Source organism: Ochotona princeps, chromosome 31 (assembly GCF_030435755.1).
Source record: "Ochotona princeps isolate mOchPri1 chromosome 31, mOchPri1.hap1, whole genome shotgun sequence".
Taxonomy (NCBI): Eukaryota; Metazoa; Chordata; class Mammalia; order Lagomorpha; family Ochotonidae; genus Ochotona; species Ochotona princeps.
This window is the reverse complement of record NC_080862.1, coordinates 4,348,714-4,374,546: the sequence shown is the minus strand read 5'-3', so window position 1 is coordinate 4,374,546 and position 25,833 is coordinate 4,348,714. Positions and strand designations below refer to the sequence as shown.

At 49.9% G+C, this 25,833-nt stretch overlaps 2 protein-coding genes across 2 annotated transcripts in view; one reads left to right on the top strand and one right to left on the bottom strand.

Moving 5' to 3' along the window:
* Window positions 1–17,858, top strand: part of LOC101516767 (guanine nucleotide-binding protein subunit alpha-14) — a 99,811-nt gene extending 81,953 nt beyond the window's left edge. The window contains exons 3-7 of the mRNA XM_004591785.2: window positions 10,486–10,640; window positions 12,708–12,836; window positions 14,478–14,607; window positions 16,794–16,947; window positions 17,650–17,858. Of these exons, the coding sequence (XP_004591842.2) occupies window positions 10,486–10,640; window positions 12,708–12,836; window positions 14,478–14,607; window positions 16,794–16,947; window positions 17,650–17,840 (759 nt within the window). The 3' untranslated portion in view covers window positions 17,841–17,858. The remainder of the gene's footprint in view (window positions 1–10,485; window positions 10,641–12,707; window positions 12,837–14,477; window positions 14,608–16,793; window positions 16,948–17,649) is intronic.
* Window positions 17,859–25,239: 7,381 nt separating this feature from the next.
* Window positions 25,240–25,833, bottom strand: part of VPS13A (vacuolar protein sorting 13 homolog A) — a 118,142-nt gene continuing 117,548 nt past the window's right edge. Inside the window, exon 72 of the mRNA XM_004591780.3 lies at window positions 25,240–25,406. Within this exon, the coding sequence (XP_004591837.2) occupies window positions 25,356–25,406 (51 nt within the window). The 3' untranslated portion in view covers window positions 25,240–25,355. The remainder of the gene's footprint in view (window positions 25,407–25,833) is intronic.

Here is a 25,833-nt window from a genome sequence, read left to right as displayed (position 1 = left end):
CTGTCATCCCATATGATACCGGTTCATATCCCGGCTGCTCCACTTCCCATCCAGCTCCCTGCTTGTGGCCTGGGAAGGCAGTGGAGGATGAGCCGTGCACCTGTGAGAGAGGCCTAGGGGAAGCTCCTGGCTCCTGGCTTTGAATTGGCTCAGCTCAGGCTGTCGCGGCCACTTGCAGGGTGAATCAGCAGATGGAAGATCTGTCCCTCCTGCTCTCCCTGGATCTGTTTTTCCAGTGAAAATAAATCAGTGTGAAAGGGAAGGAGGAAGGAAGGGAGGGAAGACAGACATGGAGGGTCTAAAGGGGGGATGGAAATTCCTAAAAAGATCAGTGAATACTTTTTAAAATTAAAAATAAGACCTACCAACACCAAGTAGCAAAGATGTACTATTGTCTGACAGACATTCTAAGAAAGAGGAAGGCCCCGTTCAAGCATACTCTTTAGCATGAAATTATTCTGGAAAGTCTAAGAAGGCCATCCTGGCATTAGTAGTGGGCTCAGAATGATTGACGTGGTAACAGGCATTTATGTCAGATAGAATCCTGAATTTTTTCGCACCACCTGCCTATCCCTCAGACTATTCCTCTACCAGGGCCAGAGGAGACACCTAACAACGCTGGCCTTAGAATGTTCTGGACCAGAGCCCTGAATAAGTAGAACATTCTGAGGCCAAACTCTTCCAGAAGGAACTTAGCAACAAGGAGTCAAGTTCTTACAGGATGGCAAGGGTGGGTTACCACGCTGGGCCTGTACTTTAAGATTATTTTAAGTGCCTGTCATTAGTCTATTTCTGAATCTTCAGTTATATAATTTCTCTTAATATGATAAGACAAACTGTATCTCCTATCAATTGTTTTCTTCCCTTGAGTAAATTCCACACCCAGCCCTTCATCTGACCTGTGTTGACTGTTCAATTGCAAAGCCTCGAGACGCTTTTTCTACCTCTTCCCTGCTTTCTAGGCGTTTCTTCTTTCTGTTTCAGATCATGTTTTCCTAGAGCATATCTTTAACAACCCCTCAAGAAAGGCTGTTTGGCAAAGAGTTTCTTTTGAATTCTTGAATGTCTCGAATGTCTTCCTTCTATCCTTACGCTACATTGCCCGTCCCAGGAGTGGGTTCTCTGTTGAGTCACTTGCACACTAATTGGAAGGCGTTACTCTGTTTTCAGTCTGCATTTGTTTCTTGAAAAAAAAAAGTCCAAGGTCATTTTGATCTTTGTGCTTTATGCATGGTTTTCTTTCTGAAATGACTTCATAGCTGTTTTTCCTCCTGCCTTGTCGAGGTGTTATTTTCCGTTCCCTGTGCTGACCCTTAAGCACCAGTTGCAATTGACGCTTTTGGGGTACGGTTCTGGGAATGTTCCAGGGAGACTCCTTTGAAAGTGGCAATTTAACATGCTGGGCCATAATACCAGCCTCCGAATCATGTGTGTTAAATGGATGAGGTGAATTATACATACACACACATAATGGGGGGCATGAGCTATATATATATAAAGTGAAGGAGAAATAAGGGTCTCCCCAATAGAAAAATAAGTATGCAGCCAGCAGCCCTTCATTAAAAGAAGTTCTGAGTTAGGAGATTATGACATTGAGCAGTAAGTTAAGTCTACATGACATAAACAAGGAGTTCTCGACGAGATATTGAATGCGGACGCTACAAGACGCTATCATTACACCTGCTCTGTGTCCGCTCTTGGCTGATGCGAAAAGAAAGCTGTGCGTGGCTGCTGTGCGCCCGGGCTGGTGGGCTGGCACTGCTCGGCCACCACCCGGCTCTGTAGCAGAAGCCGAGAGCCTGTTCTCAGGCATCTCGAATAGGCTTCTGAAATTGCTGGATGGGAGGGAAGACAGGCTTATCTAAAAGTTGATCACAGTTTCTAAAGGACAAGAATGTTTGGCTGGAGTTAAAAACGAAAGGTTAAGGGTAAAGAGCCATTTTCTTGGATTTAATCCCCTTGGCCCCAGCCTTGCCCTCCGTGGCGCAGGGAGATTTTGAAAAGCAAAGGTCAGCGGTTGTCTTAGCGCCGACCAGGTCACCTAGAAGGCAGCCTGTTCAGTTTTTTATCCTTGTATAAAGGCGGGATGGTGCCAGGGGGAGATCGTGAGCTAACGGGCACGCAGGGCCTGGGCCTGGACCAGCTAACCCCTCTACTCCTTCCGTGGCGTGGTAAACGTTGCTGTACATCCTCCACACTTGGGGTCCACATGTAAGAGTGAGGGGGATGGTGCTTCTTCCTGTGGCCTACAGGAGCTGCACCTGCAGTCAGGTTGCTCCTGTTTGTGATGCCAGGGGCGTGGCTGTTTGTGGAGGAGAGAAAAGCTGGGCTGGAATCTGGCTCCGGGCACCAGACCCCGTTCTGTCCCTGCAGGCAGTAGCTTTGTAAGTGCAAGACCTCTGTGCTAACAGAGGCAGCCAGGGTTCTTCCGGGCGGCAACTACAGCCAAATGCCAAGGGAGGGACATTTCAAATACACGGGGTGTGCTTGCAATAAGAAACCGTGTTGTGTCTCTGATGTTCAGACTTGGGGCTGGCGTTTGGCCTAGCCATTGAGACACTGGTTAGGACATGAGTGTCCTGTCCCAGGGTCCCTTAGTTCAGGCCCTGGCTGTCCTGTCTGTTCCAGGTTCCTGCACATGGCGCGGTGAAGAAGCAATGGATACTTGCTGTAGTACTTGCATTTCTGCCACCCAGACTGAGTTCTGGCCTACCAGCATCAGCCTGGCCCAGCCCTAGCTGGTGTGGGCATCTGGGGAGTGAGCCAGTGATAGAAGCTTGCCCTCTGAGACAGGAGTGTGTGCATCCACACACTCTCCCCCCACCATCCCTCCGTCTCAAACACGTTTTTTGAAAAATGGGGAAATTCCATTTCAGCTGGGAGCCTGTTTGCTTTGGCAGGACCATGTGACTGGGCTTTGATATATAAGGGAGCATTAAATCCAGGACGGGGCCAACCTTGCCCAGTTGGGTGGGGTCTCTTTCCTGCAGCCCCTGGCCCCTTGGCGTGTGAGTGGCTGGGACCATGCTTGCCCCTGCTCTGCTCTGCAAAACTTTCTACCACAGGCAACACACCTGCTCCTGGTGGCTCTCCTAGGCCATGTGAAGGTCAAGATTGGCCGCTTTCCTGTGCACTTGAAGCTGACCTCGCCCTCATAAGAGTAGGTAATGGGTACAAGAGAAAACCTGGGTCAGCCTGGTGCCCCTGGGTGCAGGCATCGCTCTCTGCTGACTGTTGCGGACTCAGGCCAGGGCACACACTGTGAGGATGGCAGGGACAGGCTCCAAAGAGGGATCCCTTACATAGTTGGGGTACCCTGCTCTTCTGATGCCAGCCCCAGGCAGAAATGCCTGCGGGTTCCCCTTGCACAGGGAAAACAACCACCGAAATGCATATTCAGGATGCAAACCTCCATTTCAAAGGCACATCATTAAAGCAAGCTGTGACCCACATAATTGCTGTGGTTTGCTTGAGTTTTTCAAGCCATTAAAAAGAATGGAAAAAGTGAAACATCCATCGAGAAAATAAAGGGAAGAAGAACAAAGCAAGGAAAGCCACCGGCTGGCAGGTTCCCTGGGAGCCAACGTTTTATTCTCAGAAAGTTGGGCTCTGCAGAACCCAAATGGAGTCCCCTGGGTGCCTTGGCACTGGGGAAAGAGTGGCAGTGCGAGTGAAGGCATTTCTTACACTGCGGGGGGCGGGGAGGGTGGACCGTGCTTTTAGTGTGGAAGGTAGGCCAGTGGGAAACAGGTGCGGGAAACATAGCATCATATTTGGAGCAAAGAGGAGGACAGCCTCCTGTGGGCCCGCTCCTGCGCCGGAAGCGGGCTGCCATCTGCAGGGCTGCTGCTCCCTCTGGTCTGGCCCCTGGCTGTCGCTGAGCTGGCCCAGGCAGCACTGATGAGGTCACGCAGAAAGCTTCGGGGCCTGGGTGGCTGGGCTCCGTTGGCCAGACGTGCGTGTGTCATGCCTTCTGGAAGCACATCTGTCACTGCTGCTGGTGTTCCTGCACGGGGATGGATGGCTCCTGCCATCTGGACACCAGGAGTGCAGGCCAGAGGCACCCAGGGATGCTAATTAATATTCTGTTGACTCTAACGGTATCAGTAAGGTAAGATGCCACATGCACGGACGGGAGTGCCTGGGTGCAGTTCCCTGGGTCCAGCTTCCTGCTGATGCCCGCCCTGAGAGGCAGCAGTGGATGGAAGGCTTCAGAAATCGTGGTCCTGATTTCAGGCCTCCATAAATATTTTATTTCCCTTCCCTCTTCCTTTCTCCGTCCCTCCCCTCTGCCTTTTTAAAAATTTTTGGTGATAGCCCATTTTTAAGTTCCTTCGTAGTCACAGGCTTCTTGTTTTACGACAGAGTCCGACAAGAAGTAGAAAAGCACTGTTCCACAGTGTTCTAGCCAAGAAGCAAACCAGACATGTCCAGTTCACTCCCGTACGTGAAAATGTCTTAGTATTTTCTCTCAATCTCTGTCAGAGAAAATACCTGAGGTGTGCCTCTCTCGCACCCTCCACATTCTAACTCAACCCCCTTCCATATCTGTCCCATGTCCCTCTTTTGAGCTTCCTTTCAGCGTGGAACAGTCTCGGCCGTCCCCTCGCTTAGCTCTGAGATCGGGCTCAAATGGCAGCCAGCTCTGTCATTCTGCCCCAATGTGACAGGTGCAGCCGTCACCCAAACTTTTTCTGCAACAGACGTGCAATTAGAGTGGTTGCCACCAGGTGGCGCCATGCATCATAGTGACATGAATCCTAAGGCCTTGTTTCCTAGTTAAGGCTATTTGGGGTTTCTAGGTGTTTGTAAACCGATCAGTGAAATGCAGGCATGCATCACGGCCGCCTCTCATCCTCTAAGCCTCGTCTTGCGTCGTCTTTCTCCTCGGGTAGCCATGGTGGCCGGTTCCCACTCTCCCACAGTTAGCCAGTGTGTGGGTGTTGCATCCTTGAGGCAAATGGTGCAGAGTGGCTGCCAGTCCCTGACCGTCATCTCCAGGTTACTCACCTGCAATACTTAAAAGCTCTGGGAATAGTTTCGCACTGTCATCGGGGGCTATAAGGAAAGCTGTACGTGTTTTATAGGCGGATTCTTGTTTTGTCTGACCCATCGCTGGTTAACTGGTGGTTTTGAGGATGGGGTAACGGGGCTGAGGACCAAACACAGGCTGCCTAGGACACGGGTGCTCATAGAACTGTCTGCTGACGCCCTTAGGCATTGCTGTTCTCTCTGAGCCTCCCGCTGGCCGAAGTGAACACAGAATTCGGTTCTCTCATGTCCTCCTCTGGACGAGGGCCAGCACCCACTTCCTCTGTGAGGTGTTGTGGTTCTGGGTTCTCAAATCACAAACTGTATACCCAGGGCTTATGTGAGGCGTCACACGGCAAACGTGGACAGATGGAGACGGCACCCCCAAAAGGCCAGGCATCAGAGCCGCTCCTGCAGGGAGTTGCAACAAGGGGCTCCGCTCCCCGAAACTGCAGACTCACGCCCCCAGGTGGACACTCCCAGCATCGCGCCCGCCTTGAGCGAGGAGCGGTTGCTATCCTTGTAATTAGATTATGCGCGGTGAGAAAGATGAGACCATTTGCCAAATGGAATTAAAAGTCCCCACGCATTAACTTGAGGTTAATCCAAAGGGAGATTATCCGGGGTGGCCTGACCTAATCAGCCTGTTAAAGAAGAGCTCCAGGTCAGCTCACGTGGCTAGAGGCTGAGAGAGACTGCATGTGCGGGCGGACAGGGACACAGGGACCCCAGTCCTGCAGAAACAAAGACCTGAACAAGCTTGGGGGGAGTGTTGACAGTCAAAGGAAGCACAGGCTTCCTCTTTCTGTTTGTAAAATATACCTTTCCAATGAAGTGAATTAAAAAAGAAGAATAAATGTTGGGGGACTTGGGGGCACATCAGCCAAGGAAAGATGCTAAGATGTGTCAGCCTGCTCACATGGCCATAACAAAATTCTTAGGCTGCATGATTGATACAGAGCTTCCTGCTCCCAGTTCTGGAGCCTGGGATGGCCAAGGCCGTGGCGCTAGTGGAGCCTGAGTGCGCTGGGGGCCTGCCTGCTCCTTGCACCTGGAGCCGCCGCGCTGGGCGCTGGGCTGGAGGGGGCACACACAGGCTCCCTCAGGTGTCTCTTGCAGTGGTGCTAACGTACATGGAGCCTGGTTGAATGACCGTGAGGACTCGTGTCCGGTGGAGTAGATTTCAACACAGGGACTGAGGAGGGATACAGACATTCAGACCACTGCGGACTGCCACCCCCAAGGAACACACACGTGCTAACACACACACACACACACACTCACCAGTGTACACCATGATTTTTTAAAAATTCAAAAAGAATTTGAGAGAGTTACAGTGGGAGAGACGGAGGAGACCATGGGAGAGAACGCACTTCCCTCTGCTGGTTCATTCCCCAGAGAGCTGCAATAGCCAAAGCTGGAAGGAGCCAGGAGCTTCATCCTGGTCTCTCACGGGTGCAGGGACCCAAACCTGGGCCATCTGCTGCTTTCTCTAGGACATGAGCAGGGAGCTGGATCAGACGAGGAGCAGCCAAGCCCTGAACCAGCACCCGTCTGGATGTTAGTGTTGCAGGTGGCAGATTGACTCACTATACCACCACATCAAGCCCCTGTACCACACGTCTTTGAGAACTTGTGTTGGTTGAAAAAGCAACGCTTTATTTCACACCTTCTCCTCGACTTACTTGGACAGAGAACCGTGGAGATGTGTCTAGAGGTGCCTGCCGCATTGGCGGGGTAGCAGAGTCTGTGGTAGGACCTAGCAGGGCCTTGAACACATTCGCAGACAATGCACATTATGAAAACCTGTGCAGACAGGCCTGTGGTGAGTAGGTTAATCCACTGCCATGACATCTGTGAGCGTGCCAACTCCAGTCCAGGTGCTCCGCTCGCAAGCCAGCTTCCTGCGAACGCAACTGGGGAAGCCACAGATCTTGGGATTTCAGGCTCCAGGCTTCCCTCTGGCATAGGCCTGGCTGCTGCGGGAGTGAACCAGCAAAAGGAAGCTTTCTCTCCCTCACTCACTTTCTGTAACTCTTTCACATAAATAAGGCTTTTAATTTATGGATCAAAAATACTCAAAGGCAAAAAAAAAAAAAAGTTCACCACAATGCTTATCAAAGGCAAGAACAGGGATGTGGGGAGAGTGTCAGAAGTTTTGTGGACTCCTGAGGCAGAGGTGGTAATGGGGTGCGAAGCCCCCCACAGGGAGGGACTTGGTGGAGACCACGTTGCCTGCTGGGCTGAGTCCCAGCCAGGGGGACTCGGAGAGGCTGTCGCCAGCAGCAGCCAGCAGCAGCCAGCAGCGGGGATCCTGTGAGGCCAGCATGGGGCCGCTTGCTGCACTGCTAGCCAGGGGATTCACTGTTCCTCCCAGCACTGAGAACGGTGATGTTGGAGAAGGGAAAATGCCTGAAGGGAGCCTTGACTGTCTTAGGAGGCTGGTTGTGGCTCTGTGTGTGTGTCTAATTTGCACCTGTAACATTTGCTCTTGGAGACTGATTTTACTACCTTTTCAATGAAGCGCATGTTAGGCAGTTTCACCTCAATAAGAGGGTGTTACAAAAAGTTCACGTAAAATGGAATGGAAAAATACGAGTTTACTTTCGTGCAAATCATGTTCTTTATGAAAACCCTATGCACAGATTTTTACATACTTGTTTGCAACAAGATAAACTTCAATTTCACTGTCCAGGGACTTGGGAGGCCCCCTCCTAAGCTGCTGTAATCAAGGACCCCCTGGGAGCTACTGACCCATTTGTTGTATCTGTTTCTTGGAGGTGTCCTCTTAGAAGCTGGCCACCTCCAACTGAGCCTGATGCTCTGTCCCGCCCATCATGGCAGTCACCCTAATGCTTGGACACAAGGGACTCCCACCTCCCCCTTGCCCTGAAGGACAGAATCCGGTGTGCAGTGGCTCAAAGCTTTCCTACACTGTCCAGGGGTACCCTGCCCCTGGAGGGTGTGTGTTATTCAAGTGAGTGTAACACACTAGTCCTTGCGTTTGTGTGGGACTGTGTGGCCAAGCCAGGAGGACTCTAGGCACCAAATGGGCCTCTGGTTACATGGATGGTGGCAGTGTAGGCGAACCATTCAACTCACATTTCAGTAAGGATTTTATTTTAGGATAGGTAACAGGACAATTCCTTCCATATTCATCCCCGCCTGGCCTAATGCTTGCTTCTGGAACGTGTCTGGGTCCTGGGTGGTGTTCTAGTAGCTGTCCTTATCACAACTTGTGTGACTACAGACCCAATTGTTGGCCACCCTCGTGAGTCACCAAGAGGACTTCTCCCTAAAGGACTTCGCAGGTATTGGGAGGCTACAAAGACTCCACCCCCTTCCTGGATCATCTGGGACCCGCCCAGCACATCCGCTGGTTGTAGTCGGATGGCTGTGTCACCCCGTCACCAGGGCAGGAAAGGTAGCATGGCACCTTCACGTCTCTTTCCCCAAGACAAAACAATCTTCCTTGATGTCCGTTTCATTCGCTGTGAAGCCCAGTCCTACACAGCAAAGCTACTTTCCACCATTCATGAAAACATAGAATTCAAAAAATATTTTTTGGTCCAAGAGTTTTGAAATCACCACATAGTTTTGCATGTAACATGCATTTTCCTTGAACTTTTTCATGATCTGTCTTATGCGTGAATTTCAATTTTTTTTTTTTGCACCAAGGAAAGGTTTGAATTTCATTCTTCCGTGAACTTTTGGAAATTCCCTTGTATCTGTAATAGGCCTGATGTTATCTCAGCGCTAACACTGGCCCATTTCAGCGGGCAGACACACATGTGCAACAGGAAGCAAGGGTGCTGGCGCCTGCAGAGGCAGAGCAGGGGAGAGCGGCCAGCCGGCACGGGGTGTCTTCCGCCCTGTGCCCCCTGGAGTGGACCTGCGCCCCACTCTCCCGACCTTACATGCTTTGCTGCATTTCCTCATGCTTTTGTGTCTGTTGGGGGACACATTTTCTGTGTCACGCATGCCTATCCAGCAGCCATGGCAGAAGGAGGTTCCCGTGGTGCGCTAGGCTCTGGGACACGACCCTGCCCTTGTGAAATGTTCTGACTTGGAGATGGGGGTGGGGGTGGAAACTGGTATGTCCAATTTGGAGCTCAGCTCAGGGTGAGTAGGTGCTGCCAGGTTCTGTGAGGGAGAGACGGGCGCTGCCGGAGGTGAGGTGGTGGGCACAGCCCTTCTGTTGCAGGTGAAGGTGGTTGGGGGCTTCCTTCCTGGTGCCAAAGGGCAGGCGGTGTATCATGTCCCATAGTGGGGATCAGAGGGGCCGTGGCTTACAGCGGTCAGTGCATCCTGATGGCAGAGAAATGTGTCTTAGGCATCTGTTGTTAAGAACAAGGCCGATTCCACCATTTATATTGGGGTAATCGTTCCTTGCTTACAGTTTAGGTTCCCCTGAAAGTCACTGGCATGGAGTGGGGTGCCTGGACAGGGTCCTCAGCACTCCTGCTGCCACTCCCCAGGGCGCGTCCCGTTTAGTCATCCTGCCTGGGCCTGAGGCTTCACCTGCGCCAAGGAAACCACTGGTCTCTGCAAACTCGCACTCCCCTGTGCGATGGAAGTGGGGTGAGGACCCGGAGATCCGTCGGCTCCTCCTCCTCCCCGGCTGGTTGTTGGCTGGTCAACAGGATGATCGCCACAAGCTTGGAGCAGCTTTCCAGGGACACCGTCCACACGGGATGGGGTTGCCTGGCTGCCTCCCAGCCACTGCTCGGCTGCTGCTGGCGGCCAGGAGAGGGCGGAGCAGACTGAGCTCCCCAGGCTGCAGGGAAGGGATGCAGGAGGGAAGGGGCGGAGACTCAGGGGCCAGCAGGTGATGCTGTAGATTCAAGGTACTTGGTATTTCCCCTTGGTATTTCCCGCTGTTTGCTCAGAGCCTTGGCATGTGCTAAGAGGGCAAGGGGTGGTAACTTCAGTCATGGTAAATCATGACGCTAACGGCTAGAACAGTGGACAGATAGTATGAGCAGGAAGTCTGTCATGATCACGGTGATAACACCGCCGCACTGGTGGGAGGGAGCCGCTCTCCGGGTGGGACACGCTTATCTGTGACGGAGGATTACACAGACACTTCTTGCCCAAGGTTGTTGTAAAGCTAAAACTGATCTAAAAAGCACTTATTCAATGATGAGAGAAAAAACAGGTTCATCACCCAATTGATATTGTTGCTTTGTAATTTCATGTTGAGACTATTGCCCCGGGTGGACCCACTTCGAAGGCACAATCCTTGCTGTTAACCATTTGCTGATGGGAGGCTGGCCCCGACTGCTGTGCCCAGCACTGGCCCCAGTGGCAGGTTCCCGCCAGGCTAAGCCTGCAGGGGAGCGGTAGACCACGAGTTCCATCCCTCTGCCCCCCAACCCACAGGGCGTGTCCCATGGCCAGCAAGGGCTGGCTTCCTCTCCAGGGCCTCACGCAACACTGTTGTTTTGTGCACAGGAAAACGCGCGGCTAATCCGAGCGGTGGAGGTGGACAAGGTCTCTGCGCTGTCCAGGGACCAGGCGGAAGCCATCAAGCAGCTGTGGCGCGACCCCGGAGTCCAGGAGTGCTACGACAGGCGGCGCGAGTACCAGCTGTCCGACTCGGCCAAGTAGTGAGTACAGCCTGCCGCGGGCTCCGAGGGATGAAGGGCCACCACGGGGCGCCCTTCTGTTGGTCTGGCTCTGCTTGCCACACCTGGCTCCTTGCCGGAGACCCCATCTCCGGGTCCCTCTGCTTTCCAAGCCTGGCCTCTCTGTGAGCCCAGATATATAGCCTTCCGACTCCCACTTCCTACATCTCTTTGACTTGATGCTTTTTCAAGCGGACGCCAAGATATAAAATGACCCCGAAATCAGTTTACACTCAATGTGTGTGCAAGCGCCCTCACAGCCCCTCAGAGGCCAGTTGCGTGCTGCCCTCCTGTGGCGGCGGTCTGTCTCTGCAGGGCCATCCCTCCCATCTCCATCAATAATCCGTGGAGCTGCTGCCCTCCTGTGGCGGCGGTCTGTCTCTGCAGGGCCATCCCTCCCATCTCCATCAATAATCCGTGGAGCTGCTGCCCTCCTGTGGCGGCGGTCTGTCTCTGCAGGGCCATCCCTCCCATCTCCATCAATAATCCGTGGAGCTGCTGCCCTCCTGTGGCGGCGGTCTGTCTCTGCAGGGCCATCCCTCCCAGCTCCATCAATAATCCGCGGAGGTGGAGATTTGTATTTATGTACTCTGCATGCGAAACAGAGTTCGCACAATTTCATTTCCTTAGTAATTTCCAGATGTCCTTGGCCACCAGCCAGGTCCCGCAGCAGTGATATCCCAGTCCTGGTGAGGAAAGCGTTACTTTTGCGGCTCAGCTCCTTCCCACTTGCCCGGCACCATCTTGCATTCCAGCTTCAGGTTCCGGGGCCCTGTCCCAAGACCCGTGCCCTCCCTTCAGGGGCTTCCTCTGGGTTGGCCTGGGCAGGTGTTCACCACCTACCCCCCTCACGCTCCCTCAGCTGGACAAGGCAGACAGTGCAGTGGAAATGTTACCCCCAAAGGCTTCACCGGCGTCTGCCAGGCAGTTGTACCAGGCTGCGTTTAACAGTTTATCTAGGAGTGCACACTAGCTAATTGTGGGGAATATTTAGATACAAAAAAGAAAAAACCCGCAGTAAGGCAGCCAAGTAGAAACTGCCCCGCTGAAGGCCCGGCTCAGCACAGAGATGTGGAGGAGGGCAAGACTGACTGGCAACCTGGGGAGTCAGGCAGGGCTCAAGGTCAGCTACGGAGCCCCCACCCCTGCCTGACGGGCTTTCTGTGAAGGCCCTGAGGGTTGGCTCAGCTCTGAATGTAGATCCATTTGGATCCTACTCACCAGAAACTGCTGCAGAGTTCAGGGTGACTCTGCACAGTGGGGGATGCCCACCGAAGACGGCTGTGGCGAGGCTGCAGGTTCGTGAGTTTCCTTGGGCCAGGTCAGCAGGTTGTCGAATGCTGTCAGTAACGTCTGCCTAGGTGGGTGTGTGGCAAGGCATCTGACAAGTGCTGGTGATGGGTTAGGGCCACGCTAAGGGTGCCAGGTGCCTCCTGCTCTCAGGAAGCGCAGTTAGGGGGCACGGGCAGGTGCGGCAAGCACTCCCCCTCAGAATGCCGCAAAGGCGGCGGGAGGTTCTGGGAAGGGGCGTGCGGGGCGCACGGAAGGTCCAGGGCCAGAGTGAGTTACTTCAGTAGAAAAAGCCTCCTTAAAGGCTTCCCAGTGTGTTCTAAAGCATTATCATCTTTTTCCATTAAAAATGGCATGTTTTAAAACTTAGGGCTCTAATATATAGCTCAAAATAACGCAGGCCAAGTTTTGGGTTGTTTTAGAGGATGTACAGGCTCCTGATATGTTGAACAGGAAAAATTTTGTTATTTTCTAATTTCCCCTTGACTTGTTCTAAACTTCTCTACAGCTAAGATGCTTGCAGGAGGGTGGACGGTGTAGGCCGCTGGGAAGTCAGGAGTCCCTCTCAACGTCCCAGTCCTTCCAGCTCAGCCACGGAGCCTCTGCAGAGGTCCAGAGACCTCCCTGTGTGCCCACATGCTCACTGTGGTCATGGGAAGGGTATGGTGGCCAGGCCACCCGTGTGTCCGTAGGGGGGTCCCTGTTGAGTCAGGAGTCCCTTCCCTTAAAGGAGCCTCAACTCCTCCTCTGGCCTTGCAGCTACCTGACGGACATCGACCGCATCGCCTTGCCATCCTTTGTGCCCACCCAGCAGGACGTGCTTCGTGTCCGGGTGCCCACCACCGGCATCATCGAGTATCCGTTTGACTTGGAAAACATCATTTTCCGGTAAGACTGTCTCCCTCACATGGTCCTTTAACAATCGGCCTGCCAGGCTTAGCAGTTCCCAGATGGATTGGTAGTGTGTTCTTCCTAAGCACGGGTCGTGTTTCTATCCCTCGGGGCAGAACAAACCTCTCCTTAACGGAAGAGGAGGAAGATGCTAGGTAGGTCTCTGCCTGAAACGGAGAGCAGCCGCCCTTCCGGTGAGCTTTGGACAAGGGGCTCCTTCCTGGATATCACACGGAGATATAGCATCCAGTAACACAAAGTGCACACACTGGCTCTGGTGGCGTCCTTAAATAACACTTTATTGTTTCTGAAAGGGTAACATCTTGTAGAAGGGAAAATGAAGGGGGCAGGCATTGGCACAGCTGTCCAGACGTAGTTGCGCTGTCCGTGTTCCCAACTCCAGCCACCGAGAGGCAGTGCAGATGGCTCACGGGCTGGTCCCTGCCTCCCTGCCAGAAGGTCCAGACCGAGTTTCATTCTCTTGGCTTCAGCCTGGAGCTTCTTGGGTAGTCGAGGAGTAAGCCAATGGATGTAAGATCTTTGGCTTTTTGACTTTAACACCATCTGGGTTTCTCACATGAGTGGCAGGGAGTAGCTGCCACTGTGAGGTGGGGCACGGGTGTCCCGAGCAGCATGCTCACCTGCTGTGCCACCATGCTGACCCCAAAGCTCAACCTGTTGACAATTACTTTCCCTTTCCAGCTTTATTGTAATCGTGCAAACGTCGTTGCAGAAGGACCTGGTGTGAGGACACAGTACAGCTCTGCTTCCCTTTCTAGCACAGTGCTGTGGGGGGTCAGTCAATGGGCCCCCCAGCTACCCTTGTCAAGTGTCTACCAGGGCTGGTGTCAGGGACAGGTGGGGAAGAAAGGGCGTGACTCGACAGTCTGTGGGCTGTTTCTAACCCTCAGATGCATTCATTTTTGCCAATGTAGCATCACAAAAAGAAACCACCACCAACAAAAAACTTTGGGGCAAAGGTTTTAAAACGGAGATGTTTCATTCAAAACATTTGCCATTTTGTTTCTCCTGCAGAGCCTGAGGAGCTGGTCACAGTGAGTGTGCAACCTGCCCAGCGTTAGTCAAGAGGTCAGAGCATTAGTCACGAGCTGGGCAGGGTCCTAGCTCGTAGGCTGTGCAGGCTTTACAGCTCTGGAGAGGCCCACCTGACTTGCTGCCATCAGCTGCCTGAGCCCTAAGCCATGTGAGCATGGGATGCTGGCGCTCAAGTCCAGGACATCTCCCCCAAAGACTCAGCTACTGGCTTTGGATTTACACGCTGGATGGAGGGCCCCTGGTCTCATCTAGAGCAGGGCTGGCACATAAACTAGAAGAGCCATGAAAACAGCTCACCCAGTGCCGGTGCAAGCCGGGGGACCTGGGAGACCTGGGGGACTGCTTTCTCCTCCCTTTGCTATTTGCAGATTTCACACAATCAGATGTGTGGGCTCTGCCTGACCTAGGACAGCAGTCGGCTATGAGGAGTCAGTAGGCCTCAGCTAAGCGTCTGTCCTCTGCATTTACATCCTGTGCCTCCTTTCCTGGGGAACACCCATTCATTCCTCATTGTCTAAACTTAAAACCCCCTCAAAAGAAGCGTGTCTTCCAACCTCAGGGATCTGTGTTTCCACTCCACAGGATGGTCGATGTGGGTGGCCAGCGGTCCGAACGACGCAAGTGGATTCACTGCTTTGAGAGCGTCACTTCCATCATTTTCTTGGTGGCTCTGAGCGAGTATGACCAGGTCCTGGCTGAGTGCAACAATGAGGTAAGCTGAGCTGTGGTCAGCTCTGTGGCAATAGAAGGGTACAGGTGGCTCACAGTCCTAGAGGCCCAAAGTGCCAATGACCCAGGCTCTGAGGGAGGCTGCTCCCGGGCCGCAGAAGCAAGAGGCAGTGGCAACTTGCCTGCTCCTTCTGTAACAGTCCTTTCACGAAAACTCTAGGGGTCACCTCTTAAAGGTGCCCCACCCCCTAGTGTCACCATCTCGGGGGCCAGGCTTCCAATCATGTTTTGGGGGACATGATTAAACTGGGTCCAGAGCAGAGCACTCTGGAAGCTGATTTCCAAATTAACAAGAAGCCAGCCAATCATGGCAATTCTTGAGGCTGCATAGTTGTTGCTAGACAGCGTGGTCTGGGGACGAGCAGCGCTGGGCGCTCCTTAGAGCTCAGGCCAGCTCAGTTACAAAGCTGCACTTTGTGGCCGAGGATGTGCACTGGGAGAGGCAGCCTTAGGCGACCTCGTCACTGTGCAAACTTCACCCAGATGGGACCTGCCTCCCGCCTCAGGGTAACTCATTCCCTTACTTGGTCTGAGCACAGGCGTTCCACCCCATGGGCCCATGACACTGACCAGGTAGGTCCCGAGGTGCTGGGGCCCCGGGAGGGGCCCGGTTGGAGAAGCTGGGCCTCGGGGGCGCAGGCAGATGGCCTGCAGGGCTGCCATTGTGCTGCTGGGATTCTATTCCATGCACCTGATGGGCTCCCACAGCCCTGAGGCTCCCCAGTGACTGCTCTGAGTTTAGGGTTGTCTTCTGGACTTTTCCAGGGCATGGAGGTGAATCAGTAAGCACTCTATCCCACGTTAGGCAATAACTGAGCAAATCGTATCTTGTGCGACTTGAGAGCAGACTCGACTCTGAGAAACACAGCTACATTAGCTCATTAGTGGCGGATTAACTTACTTACATGTGCCATCATGCAAAGAAGAGAGGTCTTGGCTGCTGCCCAACTCTCCCAAGGGAAGGAAAAAAAATCAAAGTGAATACACTCAGCTCTCATTGTAAAACACTGCCTCCAATTTTGTCTCCGGAATTGCTGGTGACCTTTCTTAGGAAACAAGATTAAACAGGTGCACAGGGGGCCAGGCGCTCAGCCTGCTGTGATTAGAAATGAAACACTTTATCCTCCTGAAAATGACAGGTAGTTGGGGAAAAATGAAGTGGCTGCCTCTCCGTACTTTACCTCCTGGGCATCAGATACATTATAGCCGCTTACTGCTGTGCAGGTGTGTGTGTGGCTCCATGCAGATCACAGATAACAAATCTGAGCATAGTCAAGAATTAACCCTTCATCTGTTTAAAAGGTAGATGTTACAACAGGTGGGCCTTCTCTGGCGAGACATTCCAGCTCTGCATCCCCACAAGAGCACCGAGGGGCAGCCCAGAATGGGAGCTGCAGGGAAATGGGCGTTTATGGCATGTCCCTCTTGGGCCATGTGAGCTGGCCTTAAATTATTTGTCAGCCTGACCACTCTCCTGTGGGGGTGGTCACAGCATTTTGCTGTCCCAAATATTTCTACCTGGCAGTTACTGCCACTAGACGTGTGCACGCCCTGTCTGCTCCCCATAAGCTTTCTTACCAGTGTCTAATGTTGTAGAAGCTATTTTTTTAACCTGCTCTTCACCAGACCCTGATATTATATGGGCTTGGAAAAGTTCAGTTCCTTGAACAATGGTATGCTCACCCACGCACTAGGCAGCCCTTTGTCTGCCAGAGTGGACGCCTGGTAGCCAAAGCTTCCTTCAGGGACACAGGTCCTACCTGAAAGCCTGCCTTCCTGCTGTGCCAGCTCCGGAGGACAGTCTGGGCTCCTGCAGCCACCAGACCTAAGAGGGCCACTGTGCCAGCTCCGGAGGACAGTCTGGGCTCCTGCAGCCACCAGCAGTGGCTCTTGGGTCTGTTGGAACTTCTAAGGCAGAAGTGCCAGCCTCAATCACACAATGCAGGAGACCTTCAAACAGGAGTGGGAACTTTTCTTCTCAATCTTGCACCAAAGCCTTCTCTCCATACATGGAGTGTTGGGGCTAAGCACCGAGGCACTGCATGTGGAGATGTACAAGGGGACACTTGATTAATGGCACTCTCAGAAGCAGGCGGGAAGAGGGCAGACAGCTGGGTGAACAGACAACCAGGTGAGCAGTTTACCGCAAGTCCTTTGTTCCTCACCTAGAACCGCATGGAGGAGAGCAGGGCCTTGTTCAAAACCATCATCACTTACCCCTGGTTTCTGAATTCATCCGTGATTCTCTTCCTGAACAAGAAGGATCTTCTGGAAGAGAAAATCATGTATTCTCATTTAATCAGCTACTTCCCAGAATACACAGGTAAGTGAACATTCATTCTGGGAATCAGGGTTTGGTGTCCGTCCTGTGCACAGCCCTGCACACAAGCCTCTGACCAGAAATCCAAGTCGCACCCAAACCTTTACCCGTGCCAACTCCTTTGGCTTTCCCAGAACCCAGCTGAGGCCACAGCTCCTAGGCAGACCCCGTCACACCTCTCCCTCCTGGGGTACCACAGCAGTGCCACGTGCTTTGCCTTCTGCCCCCCTCGCTCCCTGCTGGCTGCTCCCTCCCTCTGCTCTCTCCAGCAAGTTCTTTGGGCCAGAGACTGCACAATCCTTGCATACCAGCACCAGTCCTTACGCATGTTCAGGTTCTTTATACACAAAACCTACTGAGAATTTTTAGGCTGGGACCTCTCCACTCTTACTTAAGCCCGACAGCGATGTCTGGAGAACTCAGGGTGTGCAGCCTCCCCCCGCCCGTTTAGCTGCATTACAGAGCCCTCAAGTTTTAACATCAGCCTAAAAACATTTCCACATTCTTCCTTTCCCTTTCGCAGCCTACACCTGTCTATGAGTTAATAAGGATTACTTCTGTCAAAGTAATGTGTAATGCCAGTGAACAGTAACTGTTTTACGGGTTCACAGTAAAATGACACTCCAGATTACCTACTCCCTGGAGAAAGGCTCACTCCGGGTGGACAGGCCGACAAGTCTCCTTCTTCTTCACTGCTCTCACCAGGTCCGAAGCAGGATTTCAAAGCTGCCAGGGACTTTATCCTGAAACTTTACCAAGATCAGAACCCGGACAAAGAGAAAGTCATCTACTCCCACTTCACGTGTGCGACGGACACGGAGAACATCCGCTTCGTGTTTGCTGCTGTCAAGGACACCATCCTGCAGCTCAACCTCAGGGAATTCAACCTCGTGTAGGAGTGCCGCCCACCCCCTCCACCAGCCCCTCATCCTGCCAGGCCCGAGGACGTCATGCAGCCCTGGGCAGAGGGGTAACAGCGTGCAGAAGGAGTCTAGTTGACTACAACCTTGTAGAGCTTTTAATTTTCTAGTTATTTTAATCATCCTAATTTTTTGGTATAATTTTTGAATTGGGTGATTAATAGAATTTTAAAAGGCCACTTTGGTGCACTTCTTTGTATACAGTAGACTTTAAGTATCTTTATTTCAAGGCAGTAAAGTAAGTACTGTTATAGGGGGCTGTTCGTTTAATCCTAGAAATCTCAAGGCAGGATCTATAATCTGGCAAACTTTTTCTGAAGGAATGTGAATGGACTGAAAAAAAACGTTTTTTTAAATCTTGTAACGCCAATCTAAACTGCTTTGCTCATGCTGCAGTATGAGTCCTTTCGCATGCCCTCAGGAAGGGTTCTTCTTGTGTGTTAACTTTCTAAGCCAAATTAATGAATGTATTAGTATCGCCACAATCTTATCAAAAAGCCAAAGCTACATATGGTAAATGGATTCTAGATAGCATGTATGCTGTATTGGTGAAAATGATACTGTAAACATCTGTAATATATATATTCTAATGTAAATGACCAGGTTTTGTCTACTTATGAAATGGTTACAAGCCCAAACTGTTTAACAGATATAACGTAACCCTTGCTAAAATTCTTAAGACCACCTTGGCTTTGCTGTTTGAATGATGTACGCGATGATTTTTGGAGGCAGATAAGAACAGAACATTCACCCACCTGCACTGGGTTGTGTTGTGTTTCTTTGCGCTCAAGGTTGACTGGCAGCTGTGGGCCTTGAGTTACTGAGGAACAGGCCTCCAGTCTATTCACTGTCCGGACGTCAGCCTTCCCTTGGTGCTGGGCCAGGTAAAGCGGCATCCTGGAAAACACAGTGGGTCACACTGGAAGGTACACATGACACTCGAGGGACGGGACGCACATTAACTAAGTCAGCATGCAGACAGACTGGCCTCGACTTCAAACGGCTTCCCTTGCTAATGGCATGCGAGTGGCAAGTGTTCAGTAGAAGCCACACCTGCAGTTCTGAACTCTGACCTTTGTCCTACGAGAGCTATGTGTGGGTAAATATTCTACCAACGTTGGGCAGCAGCAGTAAGTCACAGCTTAAACATCTGGCACACTACAGTGGCCTGCCTTGCTAATCTAGGGTTTTTGGCAAATGCATTTTCAGCTGACACCCTCCCATTTTGACAAAGCATAACAGGTTCTGTGACAGAACGCTATGCCCGTACTCTGGTCCCTGCCCTGAGTCTTCCTTCCACCTGTCAGGCCTCCAGGTTCTCATTCTGTTGGATCCACTGCAGGGACAAAGCTGGAGGAGACCTGACTTCTGCTTATACCCAGAAGGTCGACCGTAGCAACGCTGATATTTGAAAACTGACCTCAATTGCAAGTGGGGCTCAAAATTCAATAAATTGATAGACATTTTTTAAGTTCCTAAGTATGTTATAAATATCCAAAAAGGCCGTTTGTAGAAAAAGGTTTCTTACCTTTGCTAAATGCACTCAACAGTATGTTCTGTGGAACTTGACAAACTGAAAATCCACCTGAAATGGTAAAGTTCTAGGACTAGCAAGACAATTTTGCACACCAGCCAGCCCTGGGGGTGCAGCTCTTCAGGGTGTCTGGAAACATCAATAAGCAGCAAGACAATGTTCCCTCCTCCTCAGCTGGCATTAACAACTGGCTCTCATCGGCCAATTAATATGTAAAAGGGTTTAAGAGAATTCCGCCATTAGAAAAATTATAAACTTTTTCTTTGTAATTTCAAGAATTCTCTAGCAATGAGCTATTGATTTTCACAGCACCCAAGGCACTGCTGACTTTAAAAAGCTCTGGTTGCGGCAGGGCTGTCAAATACTCATTTCAGGATAATTTCAATGTAACAGTGCATTTGCGTACCTTGTGAACTCTCCTCTGCAGAGGTGAGTTACTGACCTGCTAGAGGTGGTTCCGTGGTTAGAAGCTTCTCCCTGCCTCTTCTGGCAGAAGCACACACTACACACCGGGGCAAGGAGCCAGGAAGTTTGAGAGGTACACTGCTGTGGCTCAGGCTCCACTGAGCACTGCCACACACACTGGCTGTTCACAGTGACCATGCTGGGCTGAAAAAACAAGGCTTTGGGCAACCTGTTCCCCACATTCATTTCAGGCTCACAGAGGCAGAATTGAGGGAAGCAAGGGAAGCCTACTGATGCTACTGCTTCTGTCTAACTAAAACGCAGACTGAAGGTGAGAAATTTTAATTGACTCAGTGTATTTGAAACAGACAGGGCTCCATGGGTAGTTATCTTACCATGCAACCCGTGAAGTAACTACTGTTTAGAAATATGTCCTTAATGAGCATGGCCAGCCAATTTTTAGAAAAAAAAAAAAACTAAATTCATGTTCAGGATAAAGAACTTCACTATAAATATTTGTGTATATAAACTGTCTTATCAGAATACACAAAATAGGCAGCTGGGCTGAGCCCACACAGAGGTAAGAAACAGAAAAGAGAAGAATTAGATGCAGAGATTTAAAAAACTAATCAGCATAAATGAAACAGTAATTCCACACAGTATATGCGTTCCCAAGAAGTCTACATTTGGTCAACACAAATGTTAGCAACAGAAAGTGCATCTCCCTTGAAAATTGTTCTATGTAATACATGATTGCACAGCAATAACTTTAAAATCAATTACAATGTATCTGACCTTGTAACAAGCTCCACATACAATTTCTCATAGTTCAAGTATAAAATTACTGAACTTGAGAACATTTCTATGTAATCCATATTTTTCTTGAATGTTTTTACACTCAAATTGAGAACTTTGGGGTAACCAAACGAGAGGTTTCTTCCCACATGATCCACTTTAAGTATACTTCTGATTAGGTGTTGTATTACAATCAGCTCACAGGGTTTGTTACAAGGAATACATCAAGGAATCTGAGCAATTCTAAATGAATGGTGTTCAGTGACAGAAAATTTATGTTTTTAGGAAGTAATAAAACAGAAGCAGATCAACCTATAAAATTTGAAGTAACATTTTTCATGCAGCTCTGTAAGTAACCAAAAATTACCATTTTTTTGGAAATGCCATGTTGCTTTTAAAAAGTAGAACTAATCCATAATGCTAAATAAATACACATTTTAAAATGTCAAAGTTTATTTTATGAAAGAATACATTAGAAAAGGGTTTCTGTTTAACACAAATACGTTCCCTCCTAATGGAACTGCAAACAGCATTTTCTCAATGTGCTGGTCCTATTTCTAGGGTAGCCCCCAAACTAAGACTGCTATTACAACAACTACGGCAGAAGGAAAGGTGCACCGTGAGCTGTTCTGATGGACAGTTAAAAAGACAGGCTACAATAATCATAGAATTTCATCAAATCTCACCTGACGAATGCTGGCTCGGTTACTTTAGCATTAAGACGTAACTTCGGAAGATCTCTGAGAGCGTTAGGACAGCGACTGCTCCTGTCCGAGCGCAGGGTAATGGCACTGGAGCACCAAGAAAATCAGCTCCAACACGCTCTGCACTGAGTCCTGCAGAAAGAATGCAAAGTGATTGACATTTTCTTTAGAGAAATCAGGAAATTCATTATTTTCTGTTAAAGCATACTGTTGGGCTTGGCATGGTAGCCGAGTGGCTAAAGTCCTCACCTTGCATGCACCGGGATCCCATACGGGTGGCTGGTTCTAATCCCAGCGGCCCCACTTCCCATCCAGCTCCCTGCTTGTGGCCTGGGAAAGCAGTCGAGGACGGCCCAAAGCCTTGGGACCCTGCACCCACATGGGAAACCTGGAAAACACTCCGGGCTCCTGGCTTCGGATCAGCACAGCTCCAGCCATTGTGGCTGCTTAGGCAGTGAATCTGCAGACAGAAGATCTGTTTCTCTTCCTTTCTGTATTTCTGGGTTTTTAATAAAAATTTAAAAAATCTTTAAAAAAAATCCATATTGTCATTGGATAGCACCCCTTAGCATCACCATGGAAAATCAGTAATCTGTCCCTCTAAGAATGTCCACCTATATCAGATTCCCAGTTCTAAGGGCCTCTATATTAGTCAGAAGGTAAGCAAAGCAAATTCAACTTACCAAAAGGAAAGCCACCTTCATTTCCAATACAGTTCTTAGTGGAACATCTTGCTGACTGAGGCTTGTAGACTCCCGTGCATCTTCTTTCCACGCCCCCCGCCGATCCCAGTGCGTCACGTGGAGGCACCTCCTGCACAGCATCAATTAACACTAACTGCCTTAGCTTCTTGGGCTAAGGACAGATGTCGTAAGACTCCTGCATGAGGGCCCCGCACGCTCAGTCCCAGGACGGTACACGCCCCTGGCAGCAGCTTTTCAAGCTATCCTTAGAATGCAAGACAAGGAATAAAAACACTTTAAATTGTGATGCATTACACACAGTACAGAGCATTTCACTGAGTATTTCAGGAATTAATATTTAAACTTGTTACCTGTTCTACTGGTTCCCTATTTTCTATTTCACAATATGCTGGTCTTGAGGTGTTACGTTGGTTTCATAACCTCATACAGGATTAAGAGCTCCGGCCTGGGGCTGGGGGGCCCCTCGCACCGCTGTCCGATGATACTGGTTGCCCTAGAACAGCAGCGCTGGACCTCCGACTGCTGCCACTTCTGTGGGCCGAGGCACCCAGGGTCAGCTGTTTTCATTTCAATTGCTAGACTTCAGCCTTCTAAAGGTACCCCTTTATTTTGTCCCTATCTTTTCCATGCAGAGGCCTAGCCAAAGTGGTCCCACTTGGTATAACCTGAAGGACCAAGTACCCATGGCAACTGATAACGAAGGCGCAGAATTATTGGCACACGATGTTTGAATTGTTTTTTCTCACCAGACAGGAACAGGGTATTACTTGGTGTTTCTAAGTGAAGAGCTAAGTGTTTCAGAATGTTACTGCTCTTGCTCACTATGGAGAGAACACTATGATAGGGAACTTTCTCACTTGGCCGTAGGTCACAGTAGAGCTGGCTTTGAAGCCACGGAGATTGAAGAGCAAAGCAAGGGCTGCCTGGAGGTGGCCATGATTATCCCACAGCCAGAACGGAAGTCACACTGCCCCAGGACAAATCCTCACAACTTGCTAACCAGGGGAGAAAACTGCAAAACGAAGCCACTCGAGATGCACATGTCCTTTGTCTCAGACAGTATTCTGTGAATTTTAAGAAATTACAGGGTTCTTTTTGTGCTAGACATCTAAGTTGCTCTTTCTAGCAATTCTGCTTTTCTGGAGTTAACAGGGGACATTCTGTCTTAGTTCCACAGAACTAGCACTGGCCAGATTATATGTTGTGCTAGAATTCATGGTCTGGGATTATAGTAAGCAAATAAACAGGGATAGGAAAAAGGCATAAGGACATTTTTCCATAGCAACTATAAACAGAGACAATGCTATCAAGTATATAGCCATTAGGTGGATTTAATTCAGGGAAAAGTTTATTTTCCAGTCTAGTTAAGATTCTGGACATGTTACATAAACAAAAAAGGACTAGAGAAACAGGCACAGAACCATGAAACTGTAAAATGCTACGTTAGCAAAGACTGACTCACTGCCTATAATCTACTGGTCTCTTACTTTTTTGTTTAGAGGACAGTCTTTTAAGAAAACCATGAAACTACACACCTTGAAATTGTGGGTCTTCTACCCTGCAGACAGAGGAAGTGATGGAGGGATGTGTAAGGAAGAACAAGGGGCGTCCCCAGAGAGGGAAGGACCCACCGGCTCTGCAGGTGCTCCGCTCTCAGGACCCACTCCTGCCGCCTTCCAGAGGAACCAAAGACAATCACACTTCTCAGACAGCCATTACATATATTTGCACTGGTTTTGGCCTTTTTACTTTACTGATGGATGTCTACAGAGTTATTTGTCTAAGAATGTTGACTTCAAGAAACTGGGGAAGGTAATAAGGAATTCCAGTAAAGGCACTGAATGGAATTCCAGTAAAGCAACACTTGCAGCTGAGGACACGCTGACGCAAGCCTTCTGCCTACCTCTGCTCTTAGGATTAATTTGCTATGAGAGGAGCTCAGCAAGCGAACATACATACCAGATGCTGGGCAGAGCCCCCTGGGACGGACGCTATCTCAGGGTCAGATTTGTTACCTCCGGGAGGAAGCACACTGGGAACTGAGGCAGCATTTTGTAACCAGACAGAAGTCAGGAAGACGCAGCGGAAGGACTGGTCACTGAGATACAATTACAGTCTGCATGCTGTTTATTTGAGCTTTTACAACAAAGCAAGGGTTTGATTAGTTTGAGAATTCCACAACCATTGACTATACAGAATCTTCAATTCCAAAAAGTTTGTAGTAATTTGGCAGCACAGAAGACATGCATGGAATACTGATACATTCATCCCTTTCAGGTAAAGCAGTTCATTTCATATTAAGGTACAAAGATCTTGGACAAAAACCAAGAAAAATAACCCATGGCCTTATTTTGACTAATATACAGCCCACGATTTGTACTCTGTTGAGCAATACACTTAAAGGAGTAATTTCCACTTGAGTAGTTACAAAGAAGGCGAATTAGATATTCTCAACTATTGTGACAGGTTATATTTTGAGGTACATAAATTGATGTAGGCGGCAGGGGGAGGACTGTATGTTTTGAAGCCTAATGCATTACAGTCATGACAGTGGGGATTCTGCTTCCTGTGGGTTAAGCTAGCACTGAATGGAAAGTAGGTGTCAGTAAGGCTTCCGGATTTGTCCTGTAAAACCAGTGGTCTATCAAAAAATGACCCAGGTAAACCAAGCCACTCCACGGAGCTGGCCTGCGGGAGTATTTGTAAGGCTTTGCATTTCTGAGAGGGACTGTCCCTCTGTGGGTATGACAGCCATTCTGCCAAGCCTTTCTTATTCAATCCACACTAATCATTAGCTTTTCATAATCATGGTATATATTAGGTATAATGTAAACTATCCTTTATTTAAAATGTAAGGAAAATAATACTAAAATATTTATTTGTAATGAACATTTCATGATTTTGAAGAAACCATCTCCAAAGCCACCTTGAAGCCGCTGTGCAATGTCCGATTCACTTGTGTGCTCGTTACTCAAGAGCCCGAGTAAGCAAGAGCGAAGCTGATGGAATACAAACCCCAACACTCCTCTCCACGTGGAGACAGACCACGAGTAAGCTTTTCCACATTACAGAAAACAGCCTGGAGCAACAGTTAAGGTTCCTAGAAGACACGTTGCTTCTTGTGTAAAATCATCTCAATTCTAGCCAGATGCATGATTCATGGGAGATGACCAAGCGCATCCCTGAATGGCCGAGAGTTTAATCAGTGTTCACCTGATTTCTATAAACGTTACCTAGAACACATGGTACCTGGAATTACCTCTTCCAAATGCTCCCAAGCAGGTTTGGGAAGGTACAGTATTGAAGCTGTGGTTGTTTATTGCTGTGTGTCTTCAGGCTGTGTTCTCCATCAGAGGCTTGGAGAAGGTTCTCTTGCCTCTTCTAGCTTTGTGAGGATCCACTGTTGGGGACATAAGCTCACAGTTACCTCAATTAACTTACAATAAAAGAAAAAAATAGACGTTCACTTTCCAGTTTACAGTTGGTGTAGGCAGTCACCATAACAGTCCAACTGCATAAAAGATCACACATTTAACCTGATAGATGGTCAGGGACAATAGTTCTCGGTATGCTTTGTAAATAGGAATGGAGCCCAGTGCAGAAGCCTACTGGCTGGAGTCCTTGTCTTGCACGCACCAGGATCCCGTGTGGCCGACAGTTCGCGTCCCAGCTGCCCCGCTTCCCATGCGGCTCCCTGCTTGTGGCCTGGGAAAGCAGTGGAGGACAGCCCAAAGCCTTGGGACCCTGCACCCATGTGGGAGACCCAGAAAATGCTTCTGACTTCGAATCAGCTTAGCTCCAGCCACTGCGGCCACTTGGGGAGTGAA